Genomic DNA, 13157 nt, shown 5'->3' on the forward strand with positions numbered 1-13157 from the left:
ATCCATTCACCCCTTTTTTTTGATCCTCAAAAAGCCGAAACACTCTCAATAATGAGGCCGTTTGGGTTTTCTCAGTAATATGATGTCATTTCTCATGCTCCGCCCACAACCGCTGACGGACTGTCCGTATTAGCATATTTCCGCCCCCATGGAAGAGAGGGGTGGGGTGAGCAGTTGCTCATTATCATTTAAAGAGACATGCACCGAAATGGGTCGCTGTGAACAGAGCTTGAGGTGATAAAAATGCTGTTGTTTTACACAGTCATTGAGGAATTTTAACCAAAGTATGTTACAAACTTTACATGAAGACTAGGGATGCACCGATCCGATATTTGTATCGGGTATCGGGGTCGATACTGCCATTTTTGCCGGATCGGGTATCGTTCAGAATAGTGTTGCACGGTGCACCGATACTTCAAAAGTATCGCGATACTCGGAAATTAAAAACTTCACGATACCTAAATTTATTAGTATCGATACTTCTAAGAATGACCGCGTTCCAGATTTGTAAGAGAGTATTGCATGTTGGTGTGTGCAACGCACGCTTCCAGTGCCTCCCTATGGACGTCTGTGTTTTTCTCCTCATGCGCGTGTGACAGGGCGCGTGAACTGAACGAGCAGAGAGAGAGAGAGAGTGAGCGAGCGAGCCCCGGTCGCGCACGCGCACTCTCTCTCTCTCTGCGGAGCCAGGCGAAAGTATAAACAAGGCTTCACCGTCTCAAAACTAAGCGCTGTCTTGCTCTCTCTCTCTCCCTCGCACATATTAATCAAAATAATTCGACACGATGGTAAGGTCGGGAGACTAAAGTTTCATGTGGAGCATTCGGAGTTTTTTTTTTTTTTTTTTTCTGAATTACCGCTGGGTGTAAATTGTGGTAAAATACGTTGCCTTATCTTCTCTGAATCGTTCCGCACATTCAGCTGACATAAACCACACTTTAAATAAACGAAAAAAACTATCCAGTCATGAAATGTTTTCTGTGATGACAGTGGGATGTAACCGCCTGGATAATCACACAACGCGCACACGTCCGATAATGACACGTCCAATTCGCGAACTAATGACTCATTTGAACCGATTCGTTTTAATGAATGGTTAAAACAACTGATCTGTCTGAATCGGTGTATAACTAATCGTTAACACTTTGTAATAAGGTTTCATTTATTATATAAATTACATAAAACAAATAAAAACACTTGTTTTTTCCCCCCGAAAAAGCCTATGACTACTTTTTTCCACACAATGCTATCATGAATCGATAAGAGAATCGTTAAAGAATCGGATCGATAAGCAGAATCGTCAGTGGCATTGATATTGATAAAATCTTATGTTTCTTATGATAACTGAGATAATGCTGCAAAATTTATTTATTTTTTTACCTTGAATGTCATTGCTCTAATTTATTTTTTATATTTTTCATATTTCATATTTTGTTCAAATGGTTATTATAGCCTATCTGCTGTTCAAATGTTCATTTATTAGTGTGTTATGATTGGAATGTTGTCCCAGTTTTAAAATAAAGCACAGCAATGATATTTGAGAGTGTTTCTCCCTTTTCAGGAAAAGTATCGAAAAAGTATCGAAATCGCAATTCTTGACTTGGTATCGGTATCGAAACAATAATTTTGGTATCGTGACAACACTAGTTCAGAAGAGGCCGATCCAAATCCGATATTGTGCGTATATATTCTGTGTTATTGTTAAGCCCAACAAAAGGCACAAAAACATTATAAAGCACCATAAAGTTTTCGTGCACTACATTATAAGTGTTCTGAAGCCATTATATATTATAATGTGAGATAGACATGAATATTTAAGTCATTAAATTCAAGATCACGTAAACTTTTCCATCCGTCAATCTGTCAATCATTCTTCATTTAGCATTCAAACAGCGCGTCGCGTTCGGTTACTACAGTCAACACGAGAACAAGATGATTCAATGTTACTATTATTATACTTGATCTGTAGATAAAGGTCTATGGTTTCGCATAAAACAATTTTATCTTGCTGGACTTTATTGCTGTAACTTAATCATGTTACTTTCTACCGGGTCAGGTGTCTCTTAGATCACAACAACGGAGTACAGTAGAGCACTATAATTGTTCTTCACGCGCACAGTAGGCTAACTGAAATTTAAAACTATTAAAAGAAAAGGCTCAATAAACGATTGCATAGATAGATACTGTATAATACACTACGCATCAATATGTATTTCCTTTGTGCTCTAAACTTTTCAATGCGGACTCGACGCACGCTGTGACTCATGTTGCTTCAAGCGCATCATTCTGCGCTCGGGATGCGCATAAGCGCTTTGTGCCGCAATGTATTGGAGCCTTTCATATCCTAATACAGTGACGGAATGAAAGATTATTAATAGCCTTTCTTGTTCTGTCCTATCTATCATATGTTCCTGCCTCATTAAACAGCTGTGCTATACATTTAAAACATGTCTCAATTTTAGGCTATATATAAAATAATTTATCTTTTTGATTTTTGTTATCTTGTTTTTCATGAATATATTTTACAACAATACAAAGAGCAATGTGTAATGTTTTACCAGATTTAGTGTTACACTTATTGTCTCTTATTTGTTCCCCACTAAATGTTTTTTTCACTAAATGTTCAGATTTTATACAATTACTGTGCACTCTTGATTTTTATAGATTACATTTTACTGCTGAATTATCCACTAATCTACACTCACCGGCCACTTTATTAGGTACACCTGTCCAACTGCTCGTTAACACTTAATTTCTAAGCAGCCAATCACATGGCGGCAACTCAGTGCATTTAGGCATGTAGACATGGTCAAGACAATCTCCTGCAGATCAAACCGAGCATCAGTATGGGGAAGAAAGTTGATTTGAGTGACTTTGAACGTGGCATGATTGTTGGTGCCAGAAGGGCTGGTCTGAGTATTTCAGAAACTGCTAATCTACTGGGATTTTCACGCACAACCATCTCTAGGGTTTACAGAGAATGGTCCGAAAAAGAAAAAACATCCAGTGAGCGGCAGTTCTGTGGGCGGAAATGCCTTGTTGATGCCAGAGGTCAGAGGAGAATGGCCAGACTGGTTCGAGCTGATAGAAGGGCAACAGTGACTAAAATAACCACTCGTTACAACCGAGGTATGCAGCAAAGCATTTGTGAAGCCACAACACGCACAACCTTGAGGCGGATGGGCTACAACAGCAGAAGACTCCACCGGGTACCACTCATCTCCACTACAAATAGGAAAAAGAGGCTACAATTTGCAAGAGCTCACCAAAATTGAACAGTTGAAGACTGGAAAAATGTTGCCTGGTCTGATGAGTCTCGATTTCTGTTGAGACATTCAGATGTTAGAGTCAGAATTTGGCGTAAACAGAATGAGAACATGGAACCATCATGCCTTGTTACCACTGTGCAGGCTGGTGGTGGTGGTGGTGTAATGGTGTGGGGGATGTTTTCCTGGCACACTTTAGGCCCCTTAGTGCCAATTGGGCATCGTTTAAATGCCACGGCCTACCTGAGCATTGTTTCTGACCATGTCCATCCCTTTATGGCCACCATGTACCCATCCTCTGATGGCTACTTCCACAGTGTCACAAAGCTCTAATCATTTCAAATTGGTTTCTTGAACATGACAATGAGTTCACTGTACTAAAATGGCCTCCACAGTCACCAGATCTCAACCCAATAGAGCATCTTTGGGATGTGGTGGAACGGGAGATTCGCATCATGGATGTGCAGCCGACAAATCTGCGGCAACTGTGTGATGCCATCATGTCAATATGGACCAAACTCCCTGAGGAATGCTTCCAGCACCTTGTTGAATCTATGCCACGAAGAATTGAGGCAGTTCTGAAGGCAAAAGGGGGTCCAACCCGTTACTAGCATGGGGTACCTAATAAAGTGGCCGGTGAGTGTAGTTTATAATAGCATTTTTGTCATAGATTATGATCATATATTTTGATTCGTTTTTCTTTATAATGAAGTTGTCTATATTAAGTAGATTGTGTTTAATACACAAAAGAGTGATTATCAGTTCAACACACAGAGTTATAAAAATTCTACTTGATTAAAAAAAAAACTGCGCTGGTATCGGATCGGTATCGGGGATCGGTCGATACTCAGAATTTTTGGTATCGGATCGGATCGATTCTTAAAAAAGTGGTATCGGTGCATCCCTAATGAAGACCCTAAAGAATCATACCAACTTGTGGAAAATGGGCATCCGATGACCCCTTTAACATTTTTTTATATTCATCTATCAATACTTGATCTGATCAGATAAAGTCTTCCCAAGCTGCTGATAGCTGTGCTAGTTTCATGTCTCTCGTATCACTCTGCCTTCTCTTTCTTCTAACATGATAAAATAATTTTAGCTCCTCTTCTTGCTAGAGTCCTTATCACCCTGCCAACATTTATTTTGTGATAATGATGGGCTGATTGTACATCATTACATACTTAAATGACACTGTGTTTTAGGATTATATTTCATGAGATGTGAAAAATTATTAATTGAGGCCTATTTTTATAAGCACGTAATTCATGGGAGCAACGTCTTCCTGTATATTTACTTTGCAGATTGGCTACTGATTCAGGATACCGAATCAGAAGAGAGAGATTAAACATGACTAATCAGGGATTTACGCCAAGACATAAAGCTCGGGTCCAGAGGAGCTGTTAGAAGACAGATTACTTAATCTTAATATTCATCAAGACTGTTTAACCCTCTGGGGTCTAAGGTGTTTTTGGGGTCCTTGAGATGTTTTGACATGCCCTGACATTTGTGCTTTTTTCAGTTGCTTATAAACATATTAATGGCACAGGTGAAATTACACTCTATTTAGCACAAACAGGACTACCATAATATGTGAGCAACATGTATGTACATGTTTGTATTTTTGAGAGAATATTATTTATGCATGGTTATTGAAAAAACAAAAAATTAAAGTTTCCGAAATAAGGCCACAAAACACATACTAAATATCTGTCCACAAGACTTTTGACTAATGGATATTGTCGCCTAGAGTTTTTGCTTCAAAATGATCTGAAAATCATCCTGTCTAATCATTCACATAAAACAATAAATTGTTTTAAATTGTGAAAAAAAATTTTTGTTTGGAAACGCAATATGTGTGGGGGTGTGAACGGCCCAACCCCCTCATGTATAATTAGGTGGTTCACACCTGAGAAGACAAAGACCCGCATAATAATGAGCCTTTCATTCAGGTGTGTCACACAAGAAAGAATGCAAGGACTATATATATATATATATATATATATATATATATATATATATATATATATATATATATATATATATATATATATATATATATAATCAAAATATAAATATAAATGAAAGTCAAAAGCACATTTTTAGTCATACCTGGAAACAAATCCTGGTCAAATAGGTTATATGGGCCATTCTACAGAATTGGTTCAAAGTTAGAGTTGGAAACATCTTGAAAAGAAAATTGTCTTTTTCCATAAATGTCTTTATAAAAGTATTATTTTTTAAAGTAAGCCAATACATTTTATCATACATATTTCAAAGTTAAGGATTCTTTATTTTGATATAGCCTAGCTTGCATTGGAACAAACACTATATTAGTTGATTAGTTTATTTTTGACAAAACATACTATATATGTAACATGAGCAGAAACTGTCTAACAAAAGCTTATTTGATGTCTATTTTAGAGTAAAAACTTTATAATCTATCCAAAACTAGTCAACGAAATGTCATTACAGACACTATTCTATATTGCGATTAGAACAAATCTCAGTAGGCTATAGCAATATAGTTTGGATGTTTTCATGTAAAAATAACGTTTACTAATGTAGGAGCGAGAGTGAATGAACGCACAGATGCGATGTACATCTGTAAACAACATCGCGTGTGTGTGTCTGTGCCATTCATTCACACACAGACACGCAATTCATATTTAAACAGTCTTTGTGGAGTTTACAGACACTATTCAATAACGCAATTAGAACAAAGCACTTAAGAATAAATAATCTACTTCATCAGCTGGATCCGCTCCTTGAAATGAAACTACCAGGACTTCTGATGTAACTTTTCCAGGATTATTACGATAGTATTATTCCTCACAGCGCAGCAAGACGAGGTAAAGTACAAGATTCTTATTAAACTGGATGTTTTATTCAGCTGATGTGGGCGTTTTCATGGCTTGCCTCAACATTTGCGTTTGAATAGCGCGCGCTCTCAGTGGGCGTGGTCACATTAACACGTCATACGCTATAATTAGCTGAAAGGAAATAGACTGAAATCTCTCTCTTTTCGTACAGATTACATAAACAGAATATTTATTTTTTATATAAATTACTTCATTTAAAAGAAGAGAATTTCAGCTTCATAAAGAAAAATCTTCCGTGCCTGTGTGACAAGTATTTACTTACAGTTAATTTACGGACTCGTTTCAGAATGAACTTCACTGATAGAGAGAAGGCACAATTCGCATCATGTTTATTTTTCTTTATTTGACAAAAAGCAGAACACTTTGTTTTTATTGTGAGTATCCACACAAAAATAGACACTTAACAGGATCTAATGATGTACAACACTTATATGTAAGATCAAAATCAACAGAGTCATTTGAGTCTCTTTTGCACTGATAAGGAAAAAAGTGAGCTCGTCGCACCGGCGCGTTAGCCGACCCCAGAGGGTTAAGATACAATCACTTGTTCACACAGTGGGATGTTTACACACATCTCTGATTAAAAGCCATAAATAAAAGGTACACGGCTAGAATAGCCTGCCCGTTGGTGGGTTCTAATTTAGAAATTAAACTGAGTGCTGTATTATTACGGGAAATATGATTTTAATTGGATCCATTATGAAGCCATAAATGGCCCAGCATATCTGGCAAAATTTGAGCATATCTGAAGCATTTCAAAGAGTGTTTTCTCTCATTAGACCCTTTTTCTTTGGGGCTGTGATTGAGAACTTCCTTTTCCCTTCTCCTTTTCCTTTTTTTTTTTGGTTCCTGTCCTTCTGCATTACCCGTGTTTTTGGAAAAGCCGAGGTTGACTGGGAGCCTTAGCTCATGTGTTAAAGCGGTAATTTTCAGTGACATCGCTCAGAGCAAGCAGGGATGTGTCATTGTCCGCCCTTCACTGGTTACACAATACGGAATCTGTTGGGCTGAAATGAAGGTGATTCACTCCGTCGGGCTTTTAGGCAAGAGCTAATGGGGCCCGCTGACCAGTTGAGCCAAGAAATGAGGGATATGCCACAGGGAAATGTGTCCCCAATGGCCTAAATTCATTTTGATGACGATAACTGATTCATTTATTTCAGCCATGTTCAAGCCTTATATTACATGCTTAATTTGGTTTAGACTTGCGGGATTTGTCTGATGTTTTTCAGGCTGGTTGAAGTGTGTCCTAGAACGCAGAAGTGTGAGACCTTAATACCTTTCCTTTTTTTCTGTCTTTTTCACTGCTAGACTTTTACTGTGTTAACGAATAGGCTTCCACTTTAGTCATTGCTTATTGGAGAATTTGCACAGATTAATCACCTGATTTATAATCAGACTTGTGCTCATACGTGGCATAACAGTTACCTATAATCTCTTGTGGTTTTCATCAATGCATATTTCAGCTACTCAATTTTTTTTAAACCAGCTTATTGGTTTCATTTAGATAGTACAGTATCCCTGACGGGACATGAAGGGGGGAAAACAATTATTTGTCAATGCTTTTGCGTTCCCTCACAAAAACTTTTGTGTTCCACCGAACACAAACTTTGATTCAGGAAATTCAAACTTTGCTTTTGCTTACAAAGGGCTCAAAATGTTTTGCGAGGGAACCCAAAGGTTTTGCGTATGAACACAAAGTTTCTCAGGGGAACGCAAAACTTTTGTGAGGCCTTCTGAAGCAAAGCGACGAGTTTGTGTAAGAAAAATATTCATATTTACCAGGTTACAAAGTAAAATTCTAGCTTCCAGCCAAACGGCCATACGCATTATACTTACACCTAAAGCGCAACTTCTGCAAGTCAAAAGTAGCGTAGTGCGTCATGGCGTAGCGTAAATATCAGCAGTACGTTGCATTACTCGCATAAGTTGCGCTTTAAACTTAAGTGGAATCCGTATGTTCGTTTGGCCGGAAGCTAGTTATTTTACTTTATAAAGTTTTAAATATGGATATTTGTCTTACACAAGCGCATCGCTTCACTTAAAGGACAACTCCGGCGCAAAATGAACCTCGGGTGTAATAACACATTGGTACAGACTAAATCGTTCCCTGAGATTTGTTTTCATGATAATCGAATATAAAGAGTTTTATCTCTAAAAACAGTTTAGCTTATAACGCTAGTATATTGGGCATCGAGTAAGCAAAAAGAGATCGCTAGTTAATACCATTAACAAGGCTCAAATTAGCCCCACACGTGGTTTCAGACTCGATCGGAATCGGACATTACCTCCCGATCAGGACTCGGATATATGTAAATTAGGGGTGTAACGGTACAATTCGTAATTATTGAACCGTTTTTCGGTACGAGGCTTCCGGTTCGGTACGCATACAAACGGAACGATTCCTAGGACCATTTTTCCTGCAGACAAAATCCGCGCTGGCGCGATCACCACAACGTTGCGCAACATCAAATGGCAAACGTAATGAAAGCGTAACGAAACTGCGCTACTCATTATATTGTGCTTCACGGACCATTTATCAGTTCGGACCATCAACATCTGTGCAGCGCGAGATCAAGCGACACTGCTAAGAGATCCAGTGAAGAAAACATTTGAATTCGCCACTGAAGTAATAACATCGCTGCGAGATCTAGTGAAGCATTCACATTTCTCCGTTATTAACCGTAGATCTCTATTAGATCAAACAGCGCTGACGTGGAAACCAGGAGAAACATTGTGCCGTGAATGAACATGGATTTAATGTTGCACTTCAAAACTCAAATATTATATAAATATATATTTAAATGTTATTTTTAATGTGATTACCAAAACATTATTTGTTCATCCTTCAAAGATTACCCCCATTTATAAACCTGAAAGTTTCAAAATGTAGGAAAACTCAAACTTATTTAAAAATAGTTTTTCTTTTAATAAATAGGAAATTTCTCTGGCATTTCTTTCTTTTTGCTGTATCGTATCGAACCGAACCGCAAATTTTGTGAACTGTTACACCCCTAATGTATATATATATTCTCATTATTTTTTATACACTTTTAAAACATTTTTATTTTTTGTTTACATGCCTGCCGGGTAGTATAAGTTGAGGTGCTATTTGTTTTTATATTAGACTTTATCTATATTTACTGTTGCACTAAAGTTCAAAAGTGAAGATTTTATGTTATTTATTACTTGATTGTTCAAGCTACCTCACAGAAGTGCTCTGTTTGTTAACGGAGTTGTTGAATGTTAAAATAAGGTGAATTAAATAAAAAATAAGGAACATCCTGGATCTGTTTTTTCTCTCTTCTTTATTCTTTTTTTATGTATTATATAAGTATCGGATCGGGACTCGATATCGGTAGATACTCAAAATCAAATGACTCGGACTCGAGGGCAAAAAAACCTGATCGGGACATCCCTAATTTTTTTAATACAACTCAGATTGAATTCGTCTGAAAGAAGAATGTCATATACACCTAGGATGACTTGAGGGCGAGTAAATCATGGGCTAATTTTCATTTTTGGGTGAACTATCCCTTTAAGATAGAGCATTAGTATTCAGCACTTTCTTAAAGAGATAGTTCACCTAGAAAGGATGATTTATAAATTATTAACTCCCTTATGATGTTCAATTAAAACTGTATGCTATTGTGTTTTTTTTCTTTACACTTTTCTTCTGCTTTTTCCATACTGTTCATAGTGAACAAAAATGACCAAAAAGTATAAAAGTAGTTCATGCGACTCAAATGCTATATTCAGACTCTTCTCATATGATTTTGTGTGAGGAAATTTAAGTTAGTGATAATCTTCCCCTCCAGTGAACCTGTTAACATGATCTAGATTTCAGTTTATTGAACCAGATTAGTCTGATTCATGGACAAACTCATTTAGTTCTATTTGTGAACCAGATCAGTCTGGTCATTGAAAAGAACTGGCTCAATGTAATGATCAATTCATGACATTGAACTGATTCAAATCTCTAGTTCAACTCACTGATTCAATGATCCAGTTATAAGGATTCCCAAGTTAACAAATTACTGAAGGGGAATGGATGGCTTCAGAAGACCTAGGAATGTAGAGCACACGTCTATTTATATTTATTTATTTATTTATTTATGAGAGTGGCAAAAGTGGTCGCTGTGAATTGTAGTTCTATGGAAACCACACTATGAAGATTCTTCAGAAATTGCTCCGCTGAAAAATAACAGCAAATTGGTTTGTAACAACATGAAGACAGTTTTCATATTTGGGCAAAGTAATCGTTACATAGTTTGATTGTCGCTGTCCCTTTTCCTGTCTTTCTCCAGCTCTTTTCACAGTTCTTTTTCCTCTTAAAAACAGGCTCATAATGTCGAAATTACCATGCCTTGGTATCGTCTTTAAGGTTTCTCGTCCCTCTCTGAACAATTCCACGTTTTTGTCATTTTAGTCAAACAGCTGCAGCAGGCGCCTAACAGGCAGTCCGTCCGTTTCCTGTCCCATCTCCCCCCTTGACCAAAGCATCAGCATCCCAGCCAGCTTATCATGGGGAACTAATTCAATATCCCTGTGCCTGATTTAAATGTCATTGGCTGAGCTCATCTGGAATGACATGTTTTTCACGGTGGAAGTAAAGGCGCTTTATTGAGCAGGGACCAGAGTGGGGGGATGTGGCTGCCCTTCGCTCTTCATGTTCGCTCCCATCCGAAAGGTCTATGAGCTTTTTAAGATCATTCGGTGCACATTCAGTGCACGCTCGCTCATCCTATCTTTCATTGTCTCTGTGAGTCATCACACATCCTTAGCTGACTTGTGAGTAGACTACAGCAAAAGTTACATCCTCAAATGTCAGTCTATCTGAGTTTTTATTTTGTGATTTGTTTTAATATTACAAATATCATGTTGACTTTTTGCAGTTCGTTCACTTTTTTAAGGATTTTAATGTAAGTACTTACTGTTTTAATTAATTAATTAAATATTTAAGTAATTAGAAAATGAATTACTGTTAATTTATTCACCTCACATATTGACCTATTTGTCACTCCAAACCATTTGGACAATTGAGTCAATGAGTTGACTTGAGAACCAGATAAGTCTGATTCATGAATAAAGGGTGCATCTCAATCAGCTCCCTAGCTCTCTAGGTTGTGAATCAATATATTGTGGCTTTGGTTTTCCCGCTTAAGAATTTCCCTTATAGTGAGTATCGATCGCTCTCTGGATTTCATGGTGCATTGTGGGGACCTTTAAGGGAGCGAATGTTTCAGTGCACTGTGAAGTTTTTGTGATTAAGACACCCCTAAAGATGGCCAACTCCCTGACTAGTGAACTAGGGAGCGGATTGAGACGCACCCTTAAAGTATTTTTGTGAACTGAATCATCTGATTCATTTGAAAAGATCTCAAAATAGCTTTTTTTATGGCTAAAGACATGGAATATAGCACACAAGTCATATAGTCTACTATTATACTTTTAGTGCTTTTTGTATTTTGTACATTTATATGAAATCTAGGATATTCCTCAAATGTAACTTTTGTGTTCCACAGAAGAAAGAAAGTCATACAGATTTTAAACAAAACTAGCGTGTGTAATGTTCATTTGTGGGTCAACATGTCCCTTTAAGATTAAATGTTGATTGACAGCAAACCCCTTGTGGTTGACATTATGTGATCTCTTGCCACGTGGGTGATGATATCAGTTAACCCATTGTACCAGAGAAAAGGTCCCTGTGTGAGGAATGGCCCAAAAACCCCTGAGATGCACAGCATGGCGTCTTACCATGACCCCCGCAGGCATGCCTGTATCATCTGGCCTTTTGCCCATACTGAGTCATCCGCCTCCGATCTCACCCCTGCTCCTTTCTTAACTCCCCCCTGGCGGTTTTTACCCCTTTGCATCCCGACTCGCATGTCTGGCTGCTTCTGGGGTTGTGGGTTGGAGAACAGGGGAAAACTGGAAATGTGAGGGGTTGGCTGGGGCTTACCACAGCACATAGAGGGGCAATATACAAGGCAGGGACGAGTCAAAGAAGATGCTTCTTTAAAAGATCAATTTAAATATAAAGGGCAAATAAACAACTGCTCTGTCAAGTCTGCCAGTCTGATCTTGAAGTAGGCAATCAGAAGTGCATCTTTTTTCAGTAGAGAGGGACAACATGGCTAAAACTCTCAAATGGCAATAATAATTGTAGTCTGTTGTAATACAATATTGTAAATGTTATGCTTTAGTTCCATTAATTTATTAAAAGAGCATATTCACAACATGACTTCCATTCTGACTAGCAAGTAACTTAATTCATGTCATTTTGTGGAGATAAAAGTTTTGGTATTACGTTAACCTTGTGTTTCTGTTTAAATTCATTGGTATTGGGGGATGTGTGTTAATTCCCCCCCCCACTGGTTATGTGACATTACAATTATGTTGACGAAATAGTTTCATCATTATAAATTACATGTAATAAAGTTGAATCTCATGTGTTTTTCCCGTAGGGTTCCTGAAGCCCCAGTGCTCAATACCACCACCGCCTCAGAGAGGACGAGCAGAAGCATGTACGTGTTTCAGCGGAATGTGTGCTCTTCATCAGCGCAGACTTTCTACAGGTAACGAATGCTTATTCAGGACTGCAAAATCACTTATGTTCTCTGTAGAGCGTAAGCTTTTAGCAATAATTCAACTGTTGGCAGCTATGTAGCTCCGCCATATAATAATTCTGCCTTTTTGTGTGCGTCAACTGTTCCCATATGGTTCTTACTTTGAAGAAAACTCAATGCATGCATAAATCAATGCATTGAAGTCATATTTAGAGCCCTAAACGGATTTCCACCGCGCTCAGCTATAACTCATGCCAAATGTGTCTGGTCTTGTAATATGTCTGCATCTGCAAGAAACAAGACACATCTTCTTGCGCTACATGCGTACACATACAAACACACTCTCTAATCTGAAATAGTGTCTGGCCCCATCCGAATGTTTCGGCCCTGCAGTGTGTTATTTACAGTTTGTTATGCTAGGGCTGATGGGCTGATGGACA

General features: G+C 38.0%; 1 protein-coding gene across 3 annotated transcripts in view; it reads left to right on the forward strand.

Annotated features, from left to right (window-relative positions):
- rxraa (retinoid X receptor, alpha a) overlaps positions 1-13157 on the forward strand; it is a 203524-nt gene that overhangs the window by 90995 nt on the left and 99372 nt on the right. For all 3 annotated transcript variants that reach the window (XM_056268255.1, XM_056268257.1, XM_056268256.1), the window contains exon 2: positions 12616-12726. In XM_056268255.1, the coding sequence (XP_056124230.1) occupies positions 12616-12726 (111 nt within the window). The remainder of the gene's footprint in view (positions 1-12615; positions 12727-13157) is intronic.

Source organism: Rhinichthys klamathensis, unplaced genomic scaffold (assembly GCF_029890125.1).
Source record: "Rhinichthys klamathensis goyatoka isolate OS25496 unplaced genomic scaffold, OSU_Roscu_1.1 h1tg000270l_1, whole genome shotgun sequence".
NCBI classification, from domain to species: Eukaryota; Metazoa; Chordata; class Actinopteri; order Cypriniformes; family Leuciscidae; genus Rhinichthys; species Rhinichthys klamathensis.